The sequence below is a fragment of the Psittacula echo genome (assembly GCF_963264785.1).
Source record: "Psittacula echo genome assembly, chromosome: 18".
Taxonomy (NCBI): domain Eukaryota; kingdom Metazoa; phylum Chordata; class Aves; order Psittaciformes; family Psittacidae; genus Psittacula; species Psittacula echo.
In genome coordinates, this window is record NC_137754.1 from 2,873,968 (window position 1) to 2,895,380 (window position 21,413).

Consider the following 21,413-nt stretch of genomic DNA (forward strand, 5'->3'; position numbering starts at 1 on the left):
CTCTGGATGTGGTCCAGCACATCCAGCAGAACCATGAGGAGGGCAAAGCGCTGTGATTGTCCTGATTTATCTGTCAAGGAGGAATAAAAGTGGTTGAGATGGTGAAAAAAATAGTCTCAGGAGATGAATTCCAACAGGGAGATGCTGCAGGACTTGGCTGGTTGATGCATTCACAGTGACCTGTTTGTGTTTGCAAAGCCCTGTTTATTTCCCTTCTGTTGCTCCCATCCATGGTCAGCATCGGGGCAGGAGTGTTTCTTTCCGTTGTTTTCAGAAGGGACTATGGGATTTGTAGAAATACAATACAAACTCCTTTCTGTTTCCCTTCCAGGGCCGCAAACCTGGCTATTTCTCATTCCTGGATCCCTTTTCCCCTGGCGTCTGGCTCTTCATGCTGCTCGCCTACCTGGCCGTCAGCTGTGTCCTATTCTTGGTTGCTCGGTAATGTGCCTGGTGGTGCCTTTTCCTTCCTCGCGGTGCCATCTAGCGTCATGCTCCCAGACCTGGGGCAGGGGGGGGAATCATAGTGAGGGGATGGTCAGGGAGACATGGGGACATCCCCCAGGCTACCGGGCTGGCTGCTGGTATGGCTGTGACAGGAGCATCATGCCATGGTTCGGAAGTGTTCTTGGCCACAGCAGCGCGTGCCGGTGCTGAGAGCTGTATGGGAAGGGTGGGAGGAGGTTTGGGAGTGAGGCTGATGCTGTGCAAATGGTGCTGCTCCCTGTAGATGTGACGCCTAAACCGACTGCTTGCCTTGAAGGAGGCTGGCAGGTAGCAGCAAATGTGGTCAGAGACACTAGTGCAGATTCCAGTGGTGATGCTCGGTTCCTGTGGCCCTGTAAAACCCCACATGTACAGAAAAGGAAAGTTCATTAATATCTTTCAGCAGCCTCTTGGTTGATGTGCAGAGCCTCACTTGACAGCTCTCAGTTCCACTTCTCTATGACTAATTTAAATCAGCCTTAAAATAAATCACTGAGTGCTTGTCTGCAGCATGTCTCCCATCAAGGCCCAGGGTCTGTGCTCCACTGCTGTTTTCCCTGTCCTCCTAACAAACTGCTTATGGTTGGTGGCACAGATGGGTGATCCCTTTCCAGGCAGAATTGAACTGTGTCCTGGCTGTGTGTACCAAAGACGTGCTCAGGACTTGATGGCTCTTTCGGGACACGGTTAATACCCAATTCTCATTACAGAAATTGGAACTGTGCTGTCACACAGTCCCTTAGCATGGCTAAAGTTGTCATCCTGACAAGGTTTTAATGGTTTCTTCGAATGCCATTACAGCCCCAGAAACATAGTTCTGAAGAAACCATTGAATAACGCAGTCCAGTGCTCTCTGCAGACTGAGATTTGGGGCCTCTTTAACCCCCTCCATTTGGTTTAAACGTGATCCTCCAAAAAGGTGCTTTTACACAGCTTCCAGCTGGAGGTGGAGGTTTCGACGCTGCTCTCTGCCTTGCTCAGCAGTAAGGAGCTTGTGACCCTGTGAATTGCAGCAGACTCCCCTAGAGCAGTGGTTTTTACTGCCAGTGCTTGATCCAACCTTAGAAAGTCTTGGAGAAATAACCTGGCATCACAGTGAGGTAGGAGATGCAGAAATTAAACTGAACATCACATTTCGTTAAATGGTGTGTAAGCTGGCAGAGCCACACAGCTGTATTGGCCGTATCCCCAAAATGACCCTCCCAGGCACCAGCTTTGTTAACCATTAGCAATATAATGAAATGCAGCATAGGAATTAGAAGTCTTTCTTAGCAACCGGGGAACCGAGGATTGAAAACAGCACAAAAAGAGAGCTAGGCTGCCATCACTTCAGTGACAGGCTGTCAGTTATTTCAGATTGCCACCTCTGTCCTGTCCCTGTGAGCACTGAAAGCATGTGATGCTTTGAAACACCAGCACTTGGCTTCAAACTGGGACCTAGACCTCGCCGGGGCAATCAGACCTTCTCAGAACAGCCATCTGCACCGATACAGTTCTTTATCTTGATGGTGTCATGCATTCAGGTCTCACACACTTCCCTTTTGAACTTCCCGTCGATGCTCACTCTGCAGCCAGGAGCACAGCCGAAGGTGTTTGATTTCAACTCTGCATCAGGTCTGTGCACTCCTGGAATGATGGCCGTGGATGTCTGCGCTGTGGGTTTACACACAGGGCTCCAGCCTCCCCCCAGCCCATGCCCAGGTTTTCAGCAGAAACTCTCGCAAATCTTAACAAGAAAGCCTCTGGCTTCTGAATCTTAAAGCAAGCATTTCACACAGCTCTGAGCTCTGGGCATCAATTGACAGCAAAGAGTTTCCTCCTCAGAAATATCTGCCTCCAGGAGAGTTAGGGTTTTTCACAGCTCTTCTTTCTTGTTTTGGCTTCTTTTCTCCAAAGTGTCCCATTTCCCAGGGAGTTACCCATTTCTTGTCATTTCAGACTGACACCCTACGAGTGGTACAGCCCCCACCCCTGCTCACAAGGTAGATGCAATCTTCTCGTGAATCAGTACTCTCTTGGCAACAGCTTGTGGTTTCCAGTCGGGGGATTCATGCAGCAAGGCTCCACCATTGCCCCCCAAGCATTATCCACGCGCTGCGTCAGTGGAGTGTGGTAAGATCAGCCCTCCTGTTAAGGAAGGCTTCTCTGTGTGGGTCTGCTGTGGACAGAAGCAGGTGGAGGGTGGGGATGGGGATCCAGTCCATGGGGAATCTCACTTCACCATCTTTGCTTCTGCTTTCCCTAGGTGGGCATTCACCCTGATCATCATCTCCTCCTACACAGCCAATCTGGCAGCCTTCCTCACCGTGCAGCGGATGGATGTCCCCATCGAATCCGTGGATGACCTGGCTGACCAGACAGCCATCGAGTATGGCACCATTCACGGAGGCTCCAGCATGACCTTCTTCCAAGTAAACCCCATTCATTTGCTAACTGGGCAGGGGGTGCAGAGGGCACCCTTTAATCAGATTTGGATGTCCCCCCACGTTGTCATTCCTGCTTCTGGCACAGGAGGGACCTCTGGAGAGACCCCTGGCCACAGTGGGTAATGATGGGATGAATGGTGGGGGATGCATGGCAGAGGACAGGGAATGCAGGATGCTGTAACACAGCATCCAGGTGTGCTCTTGGGATGCTGGTTGACTAGGATCACGACCTCTGCTGATGCCTGGACATGGTGCTTGGACTTAGAAAGCAACTTACCATTGGGAGTGTCACCAAGCAGGTGAGAGAGCAGTACACATCCCTGTGTCACAGTATGGTATCATAGAGTCTTTAGCAGATGAGCATTTGCAGTCCATTTTCTATGGGTCTTTATGTGCTTTTGATGTACTTTTAGCTTTTGTATGAGAGTGCCTCAGGTTAGGTAAGCAAAGCAGTGTTTGCACACCCCAGGCAGCAAGTGTCAGAGTGCTGGAAGTCTGTGTGTGGTCAGTGACACTGCGAAAAGTCAAGTGTATGCAAACTTAAGCGAGCCATTTAGCCCAGTGTAATTTTTGTCTTCCCTGCTCTGTTCAGAAGGGAAATAAAGAAGTGAATCCTCTCTGCTGTGCTCTGAATGCACAAAGAGCTGCTTGAGGATTATTTATTTATTACTTGTTGAAATTCCAAGAGGAGAGAAAGCTTTTCTCGCTTTTTTGCCCCGCTCTGAGTCTGAACTGTATTTGGAAGCCTGAGAAATCTCTCAAGTGAGCCTGAGCTTTTCAAACCAGCTTTACACCCTCCGAGGCTTTGGCAAAAAGCTACTTTTAAGCAGAACATTATATCTAAAATGAACTGAACAGAGCCCAAGTGACCATGGTGGTTGTCTATGAGGCACTCGCTTAGTTCTTTTCAGGAAGGCTTTCAGGTTTAAAATCCTGTCTGTGGCTCTGTGCTGCCTTGAGGGTGATGGAGTTGCTGATACCAGACGAGGAATCAGCAAAAGGTATTCTTGTACCATTCGCAGTGCTTTAGACTATGTTGGGATCCATTTACCTCTGGTGTAATAATGGTGGGTCAAATACAGTGATGGATTAAGCCAGCATGGCTGAGGCTGTCTTTGCCAGCCCTCAGTTCCTGGTTGCATGAGATGTATGTCCACTGCTGGAGCACCTTGTCTTGTGACCTGTCCTGGCAGCCGTTTCCCCTGACACTAACACACAGGATTAAGGTTTAAAGGTGCAGTGAACTGGGAACACAGCCTCTGTTTGCCTGTCCCTTGCCCAAGTGGCTGCACCCACGGGACAGAGCTGGACGGATGAGGACGGTAACTGGGTCAGCAGCAGATTCCCTGCGGCTCTCTAGCATCATTCACCAGCCACAGAAAATGAGCCCTTGCAAGTGCCCTAATGTCATGTACCTCTCTTGGCTGAGAGGAGAGGTGGTGTAAGAAGTTCTGTGCGCTGCAGAAGTGCAGGGGTAAAGGGGCAAATTCAGAAGCTTCTTATGCAGACCAGAGCGTGTTTACCCTCAGTTTCTGTGCCAGCGGGTTTCACTCTGCTCAGCACAGGCAAGAGAGGTTAGCTATCATGAGCTATTCTCTCAATCAACCACCAGCAAAGTCTGAGGATCTGGGTCTGGCTGAGCTTTAGTTTACTGTAGTCAGTAAAAAGGCTCCAATTCTCTTAAGCAGGTACTTTGATTTGCCTCACAAGGGGGTGAACCAAAATCTGGATTCAGGGAGCAACAAACTCCGAAGAGCTTTGATGCTACCTGTACCTTCAGAGCTCTTCTCAGTGTGATGGTGTCTGGCTCTGATGCTGGTGACATGTTAAGCACTAAGTTCCAGTGACAGACAATAGGGTGTGAGCTCTACAGGGAGCATTTGGTGGTTTAAATCAAGCTATTTCTTCTGGGGTTTTTTTGACTGTTATGGAAAGTATGTCTTTTTCTAAAACTGAAATTATTCAGAGAGCTTTGCTGGAACGCATTGGAATTAGGTATGCATTTCATGCCCAGCTTTGCCAACAAAGTCTCAAATCCACCAAGATATTTGGGCCTCTAAACCTCATTGAAATAAATGGAGGCTAGGCATCTAAAGCCTTCTGGAATCTGGCAGCCCATCTTCTTTGGCCTTTCTATATGGGGTTTATGTTGCAGCAAGATGCTCCTACCTTAACTGCTCCCTTTCTCCTGCAGAACTCCCGCTACCAGACGTACCAGCGGATGTGGAACTACATGTACTCTAAGCAGCCCAGCGTCTTTGTGAAGAGCACGGAGGAAGGGATCGCGCGCGTGCTGAACTCCAATTATGCCTTCCTGCTGGAGTCCACCATGAACGAGTATTATCGTCAGCGCAATTGCAACCTCACGCAGGTCGGGGGCCTTCTGGACACCAAGGGCTACGGGATTGGCATGCCCGTCGGTAGGCAGTGAAGACAAATTCTAGTCCTTCTCAGCTGTCGGCAGAGGACCGGAGCATTTGAAAGGCTGAACCGGCTCTAAAGCCAAAGTCACGTCTCACAGCTCTGCCCAGGGTCGTTTTCTGTCTCGGGAGGAAAATCAAATACGTTGCGATTGCCCAACAGATGTGCGAGACCCTGCTCTGATCCAGAGCCATGTGACACGCGGCTGCGGCTCTTTAAATAATTAATGTGAAAGATGCTTCGAAATTGCTGCTTATTTTCTGCATATATGCTCTTTTCTGACTGTTTCCCCTTTGACCCAGTGTTTTTGACTCATTCTGTGCTCCTGGTTTTTATCTAAGTGCTGTAAAAGTAGTGTTGCTGCAACTCTTGTTTTCAGCTGGTGGTTCTTTAAGCTCCAGGACAGAGAACTGGGCAATTCAGTGACTATCTCAATAATCAGGTTTAACAAATGCAGGGGTTTTGTCTTTTAAATGTGAGAGATAGCAAGAGAACATCATCTCCCAGGGCAGCGCAAAGAAAGGATGTAGTGGTTGTTATTCCAAGCAATGGGTTGTTGTTTCAGCCACTCACAGGCTTGGGAAGCCTTGTTCCTGACCTTTAAGCACCTGCACTTAGCAATACAAAGTTAAGGTGAATTGCATCAGAACTGTCACACAAGCAATCACAATAGTTGAGCTAACATGCATAAGCTTGTAAAGTCACAGTAACCTGATCGTGAGTACAAATCCTTACTTTCAGGACTAAATTTGTTCTCACATTGTCTTGTTGAACAGTGAAACTGTAGCAGATAAGAAAAGCAGAAAAGCTGCTGGCTGGGACAATAGTGCAGAGTTACTGGGAGAACTGAGGTCTTTCCCACGGCCCTTCTTTGGGATCGTCATCCTGGCTGCAGTACAGCCCGGTGCTGAGCATGGAAGTGAGCCTCCTCTACCATGAACCTTTGGGCTTGTGTGTAGGGTGAACCTGCTGGTGTTGCAGTGCAGCAGTTTGAGGGAAGAGGTGTTAGAGCAAGGTTAAGCTGGAGGCAGGAGGACAGGAGAGGGACCTCTGTGGTCTGGAGGAGCAGCAGTGTGATACTGCAGACCCTGCCCCTGAAGCCAAAGCTCTCCCTTACAATGGACCTCTTTAAATGGGTCTTGTTGAACAGGTGAAATTGCTGTCTGAATGAGAGATGAACCAGTTGACAGTCCCAGCAGAGAGGCTGCAAGTTTCAAGGGCTTACAGGGACTGAAGTCCCTTCCAAGCCATTCAGAGATGAGCTTTTGTACCTGGGCACACTGGCAGGGCATCATGAGAGGAATGAGTGGGCAGGAAGGCTGGCTGAGACGGTGCCTTACCACCTACCTCTTGGTGTTGCAGGCTCCGTGTTTCGTGATGAGTTCGACCTGGCCATTCTCCAGTTGCAAGAGAACAACCGGCTGGAAATCCTCAAGAGGAAGTGGTGGGAAGGAGGCAAGTGCCCCAAAGAGGAGGACCACAGAGCCAAAGGTAAGCCACATGCGTGCTGGAAAGACGAAGCAGTCGAAGCATCCTTGCCAGCAACACAAGGTTTAGTGTCCATCTGCACATGAGTGCTGCCAGGTTTTCTGCCTGAGAAGTACTTTTTCCCCTTGTGCTGACCTGAGATTCCATCACAATTCAAGGAGAAAGCCAAACAGCTCTGCTGTGCCTCATGCTGTGTGTTTTTGCCTGGGGCAGAGATAGCGAGAACAACCAAATGACAAATATTGGAGGCATATGGAGGGGAAATTAGCTTCTAATGAATGTCTGGGAAAATGGATGGCTAAAGGGATCAGACCAAAATCCTGGGTTCCTTCAAGGGAGATGGATCTCCACCACAGGCCCGCTGGTTAATGGCTCCAAGTGAAAGCGCCTTTTAAACAGCCAGGGGAAGGGACGTAAAGGCTTCATTAGTACATCTGTAAACTGAGGAGCAAATTCTTTTGCAATGCTATGCAAATTTCCATCAAAGCTACCACATTAGGCTGATGTCCCAGCATGAGAGCAGTTGCCAGCTGAATGCAGTTGCTGCATGTTTTAGTGTTGGCACTCACCCTTTCCTCAGCAAGTGTTTGCTGGGAGGCCAGCAGGTCCTCCCCATTGACTGGACAGCCTTCTGACCTCTCTAGTGCAGAGATGGAGAGCCAAGCTGGATCCATGGTAGCTCTTGTCTTTGCTTGACATTGCAGCAGGTGGAGGCGTTCCAGCTCTGAAGTGGAATCTAGTCTGTGCTCTGTTTTGAGGTAGCTGGGAAGCAGGGTCCTGGGCTGCTTCTGGTGTTACCCAGTACACTTTATGACCCTGGGCAAGTATTCCTGCTGTTTTGTGTCATGGCTCACTTCCTCGCTCTGGGAAATGAGGAAGGCTGTAGCCTGCTGCTAGGTATATATGGAAGAAGGAGATACCTCTCAGTGAGCTGTGGTGGCACTCAGAATTATAGAAGGATGCAGAGAGAGGTACTGGCCCTAAATTCAAATTGAATACTGCTGGGTGGGGAGCATGGTCTTTATCTTAGGTCTGAACTCTGAATATGGGCTATGTTTTCTGCCCTGCAATTGCTGTCCTAGTGGAAACAGCTCTGCAAAGGGCTGATTTACAGAGTCGCCAGATAGCTCCAGAGGCAGTGCCAGGGGAATGACGGAAGAGGAGGGAGAAATGTGGCCTCCTAAGTTTTAGAACAAAACAGGTCAGCGATTTACAAGGATTTTGGTGAGATTCTATGTCTAAAAGCCACACAGAGATTAAGTCAATAAATCATTGATTCTTACACTTTGATTTAACGCTACAGAGGGGAGACGAAGACTTTCATAGATGTTTTTGTTGAGTAATGGCCTCATACAGTCACCTCGCTGCAAAGCACCACACGCTTTTTAGTGATCAGTTGAATCAGGGGCCCAGACCACTTGAGACCCAAACCTAATAAGCACAGAAGAGCTGTTTCTCTGAGACTCTGTCACCCCAGCCCCATGGAAGGAGCTGTTTCCTCCTTATGGTCCAGAAAGTGCTGAGCAGAGAGTACTCAACCCCACAACCAGGTACCCCTGAGTGCCAGGAACCCCATTTGGTCACCATACAGTGTGAAACGGTGTTGGGTCCTGGTCTTGTTTGGAACCTCTCCTTACTGCTGCCATAGAAGCAGCTGTAATCATTTTTCACCAGCACTTTGTAGTGCAATCAAAGGAGCTTTTCTTGATGCCAGCTTCCTTTAAAGCCCTTTCTTGTCTTCTTCATCTCTCCTTCTTTAGCACGGCTCATCTTCCTTTGCGAAGTTCAAAGTAGCTAGAGCTGGGTGAATAATTGTGCCCGATTGATCTTTCATTTTTCCTCTTGTTTTCGGTTTGTCCACAAATTGCTTTGTACTTCCCACCGATGTACTCGCTGTTTATCTGCAAAATCATCATTTCTGAGAATGCATCTTCGATCCTGCAGTTACTGCAAGTCACTCAGGTTGCCATCTGAGTCATGTGGTTAGCTATTAATAGGACAGTGGTTTTGATCCCTGGCTGGGGATATGCAATGCCAGCAAAGATGCTTGCAATTTATGTTGTGCCTGCCTCTCACAGCATCGTCCCGTCTGCTTTATTTTAGGCCTGGGAATGGAGAACATCGGTGGAATCTTTGTGGTGCTCATCTGTGGCTTAATCGTAGCAATTTTTATGGCAATGCTGGAATTTTTGTGGAGCCTTCGCCACTCTGAACAATCAGAGGTAGGGCCTGAAAGTGTCCTGATGGGGTAGTGTAGTTTACTGTTACCTGTGGGGTGCTCAGCAGTGCAGTGCTCTGGAGCTAGTAAGGCTGAGATAAGCATTCCTAGTTTAATGAGACTTCAAACACAGGGTAAGGCTAGGTCCATTGGCCAGCGCCTAAAATGTGTTAATTCCTACTAAGATTGAGACTGTGGGATGCTCCAAGGGCTTTTGAAGGGAACAAGGATGCATACAATGTCCCAAGCACCTTTCCCAAAGAAGGGATCACTTGACAATCTCTGCCTGCAGTAAGTCTGGGTCTCATGTTGATCTGGGGAGCCAGAACACAGGAGGGTCTCTGACAAGAGGTGAAACCTATTGGGCTGAATCAAGCATAAATGTCTGAGCACTGATGTTGAAAGCCAGGGGTCAGATTAACGCCCGAGGCCGTACCACTTTGGCATCAGAATCCAGAGCAGATGCGGCACTGCTGGGGCTTGCAGCTTACTTAGGTGAGCAGTATGTCTCGGGTCTGCCTTCCAGGTGTCGGTGTGCCAAGAAATGGTGACGGAGCTGCGCAACATCATTCTCTGCAAGGACAGTTTCCACCCTCGTCGGAGGCGAGGGGGGATGATACGGACTCGCCCCGTTCTCCCGGAGGAGCGCCGAGCCCGCAGCACAACCACGCTCAGCAATGGGAAGCTGTGCAGTGGGGGAGAGCCAGACCCCCTGGCACAAAGACTGGCTCAAGAAGCTGCCCTGGTCGCCCGAGGGTGCACGCACATCCGCGTGTGCCCCGAGTGCCGCAGGTTTCAGGGTCTCCGGGCACGGCCGTCTGCGGGCTCGCCCGCACAGAGCGAGGAGAGCTTGGAGTGGGAGAAGACCACCAACAGCAGCGAGCCTGAGTAATGCTGGGGCAGGGGGCGTTGGGGTGGGACGAGAGGGTCCTGTTCCATTTTACAGAACATGGACTTGTACAATGTCAACTCGTTTTTAAACTCAAAGCAGTTACCCAGCTTCTCCAGAGCAAGGTGGACCTTTGGGCTGATGCGCAGGCCTGTCCAGAGGGTCAGCTTTGGTGTCCGAGAGGACGCGTGTACCGCTGAAGGGCTGATGCAGCAGGAGTGAGGTCCTCTGCCTGGCCTGTCCCCAGCAGTTGTCTCCGTGCCACCGTGCGGCTCCGAGGTGGGAAGGATGGACGTGGTGGGTAACTGGTGTAGCAGATGTTGCCCATACAGGGGCAAGGATGGTTCTTTAAGCTTCTCCACCCCAGGCCAGGAAAAAGGATGCTGGCACTGTCTCCCCATCACATAGACTTACCAGGGGATGTTCTCAAAGGGCAGGGAGGGGGGGTGTCTTTTTATTTGATGTGGATAAGGGATGGGAAGGGAGGAGGCATTCTTTTGTTTTGGTTTATTTTGGGTACATCAGGACCTAGTCTGCAAGGCACCAGGTTTCAGGTGCTGAAATCTTCCTTTTCAGAGTATGTCGGATGGACCGAGGGAGGAAGGGAAGGGTGGGATTGGACAAGCTCCCCATGAGAAGCAGCTTTTGCTGAGAGTCCATCTGAGGAGCTGTTTAAAATGCATAAATATATATATAAATATATATATACATAGATATATATATATTAAGATGCCAAAAACCAACCAACCAACACAGTGAACTTAAAGAGGCCTTGAAACGCCTGGAATTTCAGGGGTTCTGTGTCTTTTGTTTAGTTCTGGGGTTATCTTTTGGTTTTCCCTTCCTGCTTTTGGGATCGGGTCGGGGGAGCCTTTTGAGGAAGGTGAGTAGGGACCTTCCTGCCATAAGGGAGGTGATATTTGCTGCCCACTGTCGCTCCCCAAAGCATCCACAGCCCCAAACAAGCGGCTGAGCTCCCCTTGTCCGTGACCCGCGGAGCACCCTCAGCCTTGAGGGTGACTTGCAGCCCGTGTCTAGCAGCAGCAATGCCTCACAGCATTCGAGATAACCATTAGCCTGGGATGTGATGTAAGGTAAAATATTTACTTCCCTAGCAACAGCAGCAGCTCACCCTCTGCTTGGTACAGACGTGGGTTTTACATTGACAAATTTAATTTTCTGATTGAAAAACAAATTCTATGCAATTTCTGATTGTAGAAGGAAAGAGACGACAATGGAGAGAGGCAGGGGAGATAAAGCCTTGAGTGAAGGTACATCCTGTTCTTGAATTGGTTTCTTTTCTTTTTGTCTTGAATGTACTGAAATAAAAGATGTCCTTGTATAATCATGCCTTTTTTTCTCTTTCCTTCCCTGTCCACACTCACAAAAGTCATGAGGCAGTTTGAGGCCCATCTGCTCAGGAAGAAACCCAGCTGAAAGGGAAGAGGTGCTTTGGCTGTTGCAGGTCTCTGCTGCCTGAGTGCGTCCACATCCTCGGTGTTGCCGTTATCTGTAGCTGAATGGAAACAGGAGAATAAAAAGAAAAGGCAAAAAGAAGGAAAGCTCAAGATATATGGTGGTCAAGGGTGAAAGAACCCATAGCTAACAGCAGTGCAGTCTGTTCAGGGAGCCCAGGTTTCCATGCGATGTGGACCACATCAGTTACAGCCTTCCCAGACCTGCTGGTTGGAGCCCAGTTGACCAGGGTCTGAGGCTTAGGTACAACAAGTCAAATCCATCATGTTATCACGGACAGGAGCCTGACTCCAGCAGATGTTTCTGAAGAGGATGTGCAGGGAACAGGATGCCATGGTGATGGGCACATTAGAGTTGTTCTGTTGTTTCCAGCAGCATGTGAGAAGGAGTGTCTGCCACACAGCGACAGTAAAATGTGCATGCTTAGAGAGTGCTCGTGTAACCAGGAGGAGAGGATTTAGAGCTTATTATGCAGGATGTCATGAGAGAAGTGCATAAAGGTCCTTTCTGGTCTTAGTATCTGTAAATCAGCAGTGAAGGTGCAAGCATGAGATGAGGTAAAGCTTTACCAGAGCCCGAGAATCCAGTGCCATGGGATGAGAGGGGCAGATGCTCAGCTGAGGTAAGTCAGCAAACCCTCCATCCCTGCCCGCTGCAAGGAGCCACACTTGGGCTCTCAAAGTACTTGACAGCAACAGCAGAGACATCACAGTGTGCCTGTGTTGTCTTTAAATGCTGACATGTTTTTACGAGCAGCAGAATGTCTTCATCAAAAAGAAGCTTCTCTTTAAAATGCATTTACAGATTAGCAGAAGAAAAGGCTCCATGAATCATTTATCAGACCTGATGTTTTCTCACCCCTTCACCGCAGTGAATAAAGCAGGATCTTAACAGAGCCAGACATTATTCCTCTGCTCCTCCAAAGATCTTGCAGTCATTTGCTCAGACAGGTTACGTCAGGAAAGAGATTGTGAGAGACCACCTTGTTTCTCACTGTCTTTTCCTTTTAGCTCTCCTGTTCGTTTGTGCCACCCATGTGGTATTTTATATCTGGGTCTGTATTTTAAGGAGATGTTTTTCATGCCCTGTCTTCTTTAATGTTTGGAATGTTTGCACTCAGAACAGAAATGGACTCGGAAGAGGAGTGGATGGATAGAAGGTGCTGTCACTTGGATGCCTTTTCTAGTGTCTCTGTAGGTCCTGTATGTCCTGCTCACTGGTAGATGCCTACAGGTTTTAGACAGGAGGGACCCAGAGCAGGCAGCATTACGCATATGCCTGGGTCTGTGCTCACATACGTTTGTGTGCCCAGGTGGGTTTACATCTCATGTTCTCTCTCTCTTCAGTTTTTGCTCTCATCTTTGAAACTATTGTGGGAGCGCTTTTGCTCAGCCGATCCCAATGCTAATGCAGGTCAAGATCTGGAGTGGTTCACTGTCCAAAAGGCACTTTCCCAGTATTGTCATCTCCTGATAAAACTCGAGTAATTCTAGTAAGATATCTCTGCAAATTCCACCGGGAGCCAAAGATTAGATCAATTAAAATGCAATACTTTGCTTTATCCCCTGTAACCATTTTGTCTGATCCTCTTGCTTCCCCCTCTCTTCGGGGGCTGAGGCCTCACGTTTGTCCCTGCAGTGACAGCCAATTCTGGGTCGACAGCACTTTGGCAGGTTCCAAACTAAAAGGCCTAAGATCTCTCCTTGTGCACTAAAACCCGTTTGCGGTGGTGTTCCAGGCAGTTCCATTTCCAGCTAATGATAAAAACCTATTTTCTCCCTGGAGGTTGCATGGGTGAAGGTATTAACAAGTTTTGGACTCTTTTCTGGGGGCACTCACTGCACTGAGTGGCATACATAAAATAGGAAAGGGTTGCTTTGTGAACCATGAGAGCCCGCAGGACTTAGTGGAAAATATGGTGAGCTATAAAATAGATTTAACCCTTTGGACCTTAGTGGTCCTGAGACAGGAATCCTTTTAACCATTTCAGATCTACAGGAGCCTTCCCTGCCATGTCCACTTCTCTCCTTGAGCCCTAAGTGCCTCACCAGGTAAGTGACCCAAAAGGTGGAGGCAAAGGGAATAGCTATTGTTTTGCTTTGCTTTTCTTGCACTAATCCTGAGTTACAGAAAGGGTCTGGAAGGGGGGTGTATCCCAGCAGTCATGTAAGCTGGTGGCGATACCTTCAACACTGATAACTGCGGCCATGGGCACAGGGTAAACTGGGCTAGACAGGAATGTGGTTAACTGGTTTTGATGGGTGACAACTCTGAATGATAAAGACAGCCACTGGGAAAAGGAAAGGACCTGTAAGCAAGGTCTGCTTGGTGGAGGCTGGATGGTGACTGGTTTCTAAGCTTATCAAAGAGTAAAGAAGGAAAGGTGGACTGCTCATTGTTTAGGTTTGGGGTGAAGCTGTCACAATTTGGCTACGAAAAGTGATCAATGAGTTTCATTTAGCTCTGAGATTAAGTACTTGCAAGATACGTGTTTGTTTCTTCTACATCACTTTTGTAGCCAATGAAGGTGATGAAATCTCCTGTAGTGCCTTTGACTATATGACTCTGACTACAGCCTGCCAGTGAGGCACCTCTCCAAAGCAAGGGAAAGAGCTCAATGGCTTAGAGGCATAAGTGGAGGCAGAATCAAGCCAGAGACCTGCAAAAGGAACTGCAAAGTGCCATCAGAAATGGTAAAAAGTCAGTCTGGGCTCACACTTGACACTTGCAAGTGTGCTGAGCTTTGTCCCTCCTTGCTGAATAGCTAACCATGAGGGTATGTACATATATATGTATGTATATATGTAAATGAGGAGCTGCAGCTTGAACGGAGTTAGAGCAACAGCTCAGCATCCTGAAACGCCTGATGAACAGAGGATAAAGCACCCACAGTTCCAGAAACCCCATTAAGAGTTTGATGGCCACTAACTGATTGAAAGTACAGAGCTGAACTCTTCTGGGTACAAAGTAGCACTGATGAATTCAGTATAAATAGGCTCCTCTGGAAGTTGATACCACACTGGGAAAACAGCCCTGTATCAGCTGGATGGGACAATGGGCAAGTTTATGCGTCCTTCAGGGAGGGGTTTTTTCCCCTCCAAGGGGGAATCTGCTGTGCTCCAGCCGAGTTAATAGGCTGATTTGTGGCAGGGCTGCAACATTTCATCCCAGACAGCATTCCAGCCAGCAGATGAGGATCGCCTGCCTTGCCACCAATGTGCGGATGCCTTGGGGGGGGTGTTCAGCAGTCCATCACCAGCACAAAGGGCCACACAACAGCAGCTCTCCGAAAGCTCTGCTGAGGCCAGATCAGTAAGAAAATGAAGGGAGCTGGCTTAATTAACAAAGGTTTTCTCCTCTGCTGTTTAGCTCTGCAGTTATCAATGTAGCTGGCAGTTTGCAGAGACTGAAATGACAGTAGTTGGCTGTAAAGGAGATAACTGTCAGATTAGCCAGTACATAGCTTCTGCCTAGGGTTTCTATGTCATACCTATCTTGAAGCATCTCCGTGTATCAAAGGGGCTGGTTGGCCATTTGCCTTTAAAAAGTATCCTTCTCAGTGTGATAAATGAGGGTCTATTACAGCAGAAAGACCTGACATTTCTTGTTTCTTGACTTAGGCTGTTTTGGAACAGTATTTTTTGTGCTTTAGTCAGTTTGGACAGAGTAATCCTTTCTGTTGTATTTATTGTGGTGCTTGTGGTTTTGGTGTCTCAGGGACTGACCTTAGGGTACAAGGGAGAGAAAATGTCTGTTGGAGTGTAAATGCAGTGAGAAGGGCTGCTCCAGGCAGAAAAAGGCTCTTCTCATGGCTGGTTAGGAATCCCATGGAATCACATCCCTATCTCCACTAAGGAGCTGTGCTGGGCTATGCCTGCTCTGGAGCTGGTCCAAAGGTGCTGCTAGAAATCCCAATTGGTGTGCAGCATGGAGAGCAGAGAGGACTTGCTGCTTTGTTTGGGACAAAGGGTTAACTGAGGTAAGCGGGAATTTTACTGACATTGGTGAGGAGAAAGCAATTTAGAGCAGTATGGGTGAGACCCATGCCTTTTCAAACCTGTTCTCTTTGGTCTTTTCCTCTGTCTCTGCCTTCCAAACACCTTTCTCTATTCATCCCCCAAACACTCCTCCTCATGCTGCTCAGGCTCAGCAAAAAGGTCTTGGTTTGGCTTTTGCCTGAACTCCCAGGAAATGCTCATGAATATCATCTTCTGGCTTTTCAGGCTTAGCTCTTGCTGAGCTGAGATTTAAAGCCATTTATTGTGAAGCCAACAGTGAATGCAGTTGAGAAGAAAGAACTAGGGGAGGAAAAGAAAAAAGACCTCTTATTCCCAGGCGAGCACTAAGATGTCTGAGCTGCCTGCCTAAACCTGATTGTTCTTCCAGAGTCTATAGTAAATACCCTTGCGTGTTAGCTGTAGAGAACGCTCTGATTATTGCTTGCTGAACTAAACTGGGACAAGGAGGTGAACACACAGCCTCTGGTTTTATTCCCAAGCCATTGATCCACCACGATATCTTTAGCCCTTAGACAGCTGAAATGGAGGTCACGACGTGGTAGGGAGCCAGACATTAGGATACCAAGTGTCTGCGCTCTTGAGGTCCTGTGGGCCAGATTGCTCTCTTCTGCAAGGAAGGTTGGTTTGCTGGCTGTTTCAAATAGCCTGAGCACACTGCTGGCCATGTGACTGGGTCAAATGGATGGGTATTCCCTTTTGAAGCTAGACTCCAAATGTAAAAACAGAGGTTTGTAAGGTGAGTGTGGAGGAAGTCTGCTGGTTTAGCAGGCACAATTAGTGGCTCTGACCAAGCTGTTTCATTATAACTCCCCTATGTGCATGTTATATTTCAAGTGAGCATCATTATTCTGGAATGAAGCCCCTTTTCTTTCAGTTTACTTTTGGACCAATTCACGTCCACAAAGAGCTGTCAGAAAGCAGCAGCAAGGATGGCAAAACTGGATGGCAAAAATGCCACCAAGCTGTAGCAAGCACAATGGGAGATGGTCTCATAGAGGATGCTATGCTCTGGCTGGGCCACACTTTGCTCACAGTTACTTCTGTCTGTGGTGGCAGTTGCATTCCAGCAACAGCAAGAGCAGCAGCAGAGTTATCGCTCTACCAGCTGGCTGATCCACGTCAGACTTTGGGCTTAGCCTGCATCCCTTTCCTGCTTGCTCTGTCTTGACAGTGAGATAGGGATGAAGACATGCCAAGTGGAGGAAGGATGGTGCAGGGTTTGAGGTGCTGACTGCAGGGTGGGAGGCCACAGCTGCCCATTATTGCTGCACCGGCAGAGCTTAGGAATGTCACTTTACCACCCTGAGCATTGTAAAATGGGGATGAGCTGAGTGCTTCCCAGCCTCACCATGTTTACTAAATACCCTGTTAGAGAATAGAAGCAGAGGAAAATCTTTGGATTAATGGGTAGGACTCAAGGGGGTCTGGCATGTTCATGTTTGCAAAGGAGTCCGAGAGCTCTGGATGAAAACAGGTGGAGACTTGCCAAGTGTTTCTAACATTAACAGTTAATTATTATGAATGCTGGCAGCCTACATACTCGGGCACCATCATTCTCCGAGTGAGATCCAGACCTGTGATGGAGTTGTTGCACACACAAGACGGGATGAAATGTTTCTCACTCTGTTTTGTCCTGTTCTCCCAGCCAAAGTCCCATTCCAAAGTCAGACGGCAGTGGCACTTCTGTCTGATCATAGCAACTAGTTATGAATCCAGAGCATTTGGCAGAGGAAGACGTAGCCATTTTCATGTCTGGATTCATTTCTGTCTGCTGGTGTCCTTTTTGTCTGACAGAATGGAAATCATGGTCCAAAATGAGATGTGCCCTGAGCGGTGCAGCAGATGAGACAGAGCCAGAGTCAACTGGAGAAGGGCAGTGGGCATAACCAATGCCCAGGTTTGCCCTTCTTGCTGCTCAGGCTGGGTCAGGGAGTAGCTTGCCAGGGTGGTGCACTTCTCAACGTGTGAGATGGGAGAGAATCCACGTCATGATGGAGAGGATGAGACAGCAGCCAGCTGAGCCTTGCCCTGAGTGTGCGAGATTTGATTTGCAGCCATAATTTGATGGCCAGTGCCATTGCAGCGGTACCTGAGAAAGCTGCCTTTATCTAATAGTAGTCATCCAGAAAATGAAATCAAATGAATAAAAGGCTCAAGGTCCATTTGGTCCCAGGAACATGCCTAGCAATTGCCAAATTGTGAAAATCCAACAGATCTTCAGGCTGCACCGATGTAATGATTTACTTTCTATTTCTGCATTTGAACATGCAGTCTGAAGTTCTCAAGTTGAAAGCCGCATCGTTCCTATCTTTTGGCTACTGATAATAATTTAGAGTTATGACCATGGAGTAACGTTTGCTCTAAAAGGTAACTTCAAGGTGCATTAGTCTCAGATAATGGACAGACACTGAAGAAATGATTTGGGAAGCGCTTATATGGAACCAAAGATCTTGGTGAATTGTTACCTTAAATTAATGGTGTGATGAGAAGCTGCTTGGAGTTGATCAGCTGGCAGTAGTGCAAAATGAATGTCAGGTTTTAAAGTTATTAGCAAAGCATCTATGAGACAGCACTGCCATAGATTGATGCGCTATCATTGTGTCTTAAGGGGCCCAAGTCCGCAATGTGCTTTGAGTCCACAGGGCTTCAGTGGGAGCAGAGAGCACTCAGTATCTCTCAGGATTGGGCTCTTTGGCACGCTGGAGCTTAGGTTAGGCCAGCATGGCTAACAGGATTCACACCTTTAACTCCCTTCTTAATCCCCAGATGAAATGAAAGGTCTTCTCTCGACACTTAGTAAATCTCCAATTTTATTTCTCATTATTAAATCATGAAATTGGCCATAAATGTTTAAATTAAGTGAAAGGAAGAGAGATTTGTGAGAAAATTGAAGTCTCTTTGAGGAATGGAAGAATAATCTCTAAGGATGAAGAAAGTTGCAGTTGCCAAACCCAGAAGCGAAAGGATCAAAAAGCTACAGAAAAAAAGTAGAAAATTGCCTATGTTTCAAGTCCTCTCCCTCCTCCTCCCCCTAAAACCTCTGGTGAGTTAAATATAAGGAAAATTATACGGATAAGCAGCAGATGCTCCTTCCTCTGCCGCTGCCATTATCTCCATGTACAACCCGGAGAAATTCAGTGATCTCAGTGGGTTTGTGCCCCCATGTGTGACGTGATGCTGCTTCCCTGGGCACAGCGAGACCTGTCGAACGCTATTAGTGTGGGTTAGGAAATAATTGGGTTTAGGTGCCTCACTCCGACTAGAATGATGTCTTTTTATTATCATTATTTATTTTCCCTCATTAAGGTAGAGAGAAACTAACTGATTTTGCATGGCCTGTGTCTGATTCTCTGTCTCAGGTAATTTTTCAAGGGTGCATGCGTCTTTTTGTGCCTGAAAGATCTGCTCCAGATCAGATGGGAATGAAATTAGGGGAGTCTGTGGTTTGTGTTCTGGATGTTAACAGTGGTTCCCTTCTGGCCTCAGTATGTAGGAATCCATGAAGCTGCTTGGACCCTGGTAAGTGCCCCTCTTGAGAGTGGGTGACATGTGGCACATTAGAAGCATAATGAGGGAAGGATTGTGATGGGACTTTTTCACATATTGAGGATGTTTTTTCTTGCTGAAGTTGTTCAGATCCGGCTCTAAAAGCATGAAAAGGATGGATTTGGATTTGGGGTGCTCTGTCACCCACCATGGGGGGTAAATGCTTCTTAAGTGGCACCGGTTCCATGTGCACTGCTGAACACCACCTTTGGCATCTCCTACACAGCCAGATAGGGAGGAAGCAAGTAAAGAGGTACCTGGTTCCCGTGGCCTCTTGAATCCTGGCGGAGATGGTGGTGGGAAAGTGTGGAGTCTGCCAGGGAAGGGTCACCCACGATGGCCAATGGTAGAAAAAGTTTCAGCAAGTGGATACCTGTCTGCTGGGGGGGTGTAGTTTGAGACCCATCAAACTTAGTTCACTTAGACAATGAGACAGCCAGCGGGTGATAAGCACATTCAATCAGCCCTAGCTTGAGCTGAATTCAAAGTGGCCCCTGGAGGTGAAAGCCTATATTGTGTTAACAGTTCCTGGCTTGTCCAGTCCCTGCTGGAATGGTCTTTAATGCAGGCCAGGGGATACACCGGTCACTTTCTCACACTTGCAGCCCTGACCCAGCGGAGGTTAACACAGACATCTGTCCTATCCAGTTGATCTGTAACTATAGAAAGCAGCAATTGAAATGTATTTCAAACCAAAACGTAGCCTGCTGGTGCCAGTTACCAGCTAAAGTATGCTCTGTCTGCTTCTAGCAACTAAATAGCACACGTAAGCTGTGCAAAAACCGTGAGGATTGTTAGTAAAAGAGTGTAGCCTCTGAGTGCGATGGAGTTCTTTATCTCACTGAAACAGATACGAGAAGTAGTGGGGGAAGGAAAACCAAATGGAGACAAAGCTCCCTGCGGAATGTATTAAAAGAATCAAATAACCCATTCAGAGCATGCAGGTAGATGGGTTTTTATGGAGCATTAACAAGGCAGTGTTCATCTGGGCTGGCCCGCATAGGAACAAAATAAAACCAATGTTGTGTCAACAGGGTAATAAGAAAGAACACCAAAGTGTTTTTCTCTCTGCTTAAGGGAAGTCAGGCCTGTGAAAGCCATGCATATATTTCAGCACTTGGTGCTGTGCTGCAAGGAGCCTGGGGATGATATGGTGCCACACAGCAGAATTACAAGGGGAGGGTGAATGTGATTTGGGCTGTGCCACCTGAAAACCCTGACCCCTTTCACATAGTGGCAATGGTGGAATTTGCCCTGGGATGAACAGCAGCAATGTGAATCTTTCATAAGCCTGTATCAGGCAATGTTGGGAATTCAGACTTTCCCCACCAGTGTCTTGAAAACATATACTGTGTGTGAATCAAATCCCAGCACCAAGGAGAAGAAAGGAATAGAGACAGAGTTGCTGAATTTTAGGGGTGGTAACGTTGGGGAGCTTTTGATTAAGCCTAATGCAGCTTTTAACTTTGCAGTTGGGGCTAATGTGGTAATGTGCTGATGGCTCCAGCTCTGGCAGTGGTGTGCCTGAGACTCGCTTTGCTTCATGGGATGGAGGTTTTCTGCTGCTTTAGCTGTGGGGTTCCCAGAAGAATTGCCTCCTTGACCTAGCATGAGGTGTCTGTCTCCTGGCTGTAAATCAGTACACGTGAGTCAGTGCAAAGGGAGGCAGAATGGCAGAGCAGGAGTTAAACCAGTCTCCCCCATACACGGCATGGAGCTGGTGCTGAACACTGTTCTGGGTAGCACCCACAATGCTGCCATTGTATTCTGCTGCCTCGATGGGTTGTGCATAAATCAGGGTGTGTAAGTAACAGGATGAGGTTGTCCTGATGATGTTACAGGCTGCGGAGAGCGTGTAGATGTGCTGCAGCTATTCATCCATGACTAATGCAGCTCTCCTTCGAACTGCAGGAAGGAGAGTCCACGTTTTGGGCAGTTTCTGATGCTTATAATGTAAGGATGGGGATGGTGAACCTGGCAGGCTTGTTGCTAGGCAGATTTGTCCTTATTCCCTGCATGATTTATCCTCCTGAGGTCGTGATATCCTCCCTCCTCCTAAGGTCATGACCAGCCACTGCAGGAAAAGTGCCACCACAGAGGGAATAGGGCAGATAAGTAATGAGCTCTGCCTTAAAAAGGATGCTGACAGGCTGACATCACATCGGGAACGAGCATCATTTACCTATGTGCATCCTTTGGGTACCACTGTGCTGCCATGAGAGTGGTTATAGGGCACTGGGAGTGCTGGGAGCCATAGGGGCTGCGGGCAGCTTGTCGTCACCAGCCTGCATCCCTGTCTGACGTCACGGTGCGGTTAGGTGACGTCAGATGTTGCTGCCGCTCAAGGGGTGGGGAGGGATGCGTCTCCGTCTCCATAGCAACCGGGACGCCTCCGCTGGCAGGCCCCGTCTCCATGTGACCGCGCTCCATCACGTGATGTTTGG

At 48.1% G+C, this 21,413-nt stretch overlaps 1 protein-coding gene across 1 annotated transcript in view; it reads left to right on the plus strand.

The window, feature by feature from the left end:
- The window catches only part of GRIK4 (glutamate ionotropic receptor kainate type subunit 4), a gene marked incomplete at its 3' end in the record, with an annotated part of 117,892 nt that extends 107,961 nt beyond the window's left edge, over positions 1–9,931 (plus strand). The window contains exons 13-19 of the mRNA XM_080631588.1: positions 332–441; positions 2,425–2,598; positions 2,732–2,897; positions 5,107–5,332; positions 6,696–6,824; positions 8,925–9,043; positions 9,566–9,931. Coding sequence (XP_080487714.1) covers positions 332–441; positions 2,425–2,598; positions 2,732–2,897; positions 5,107–5,332; positions 6,696–6,824; positions 8,925–9,043; positions 9,566–9,931 — 1,290 coding nt within the window. The remainder of the gene's footprint in view (positions 1–331; positions 442–2,424; positions 2,599–2,731; positions 2,898–5,106; positions 5,333–6,695; positions 6,825–8,924; positions 9,044–9,565) is intronic.
- Positions 9,932–21,413: the final 11,482 nt, after the last annotated feature.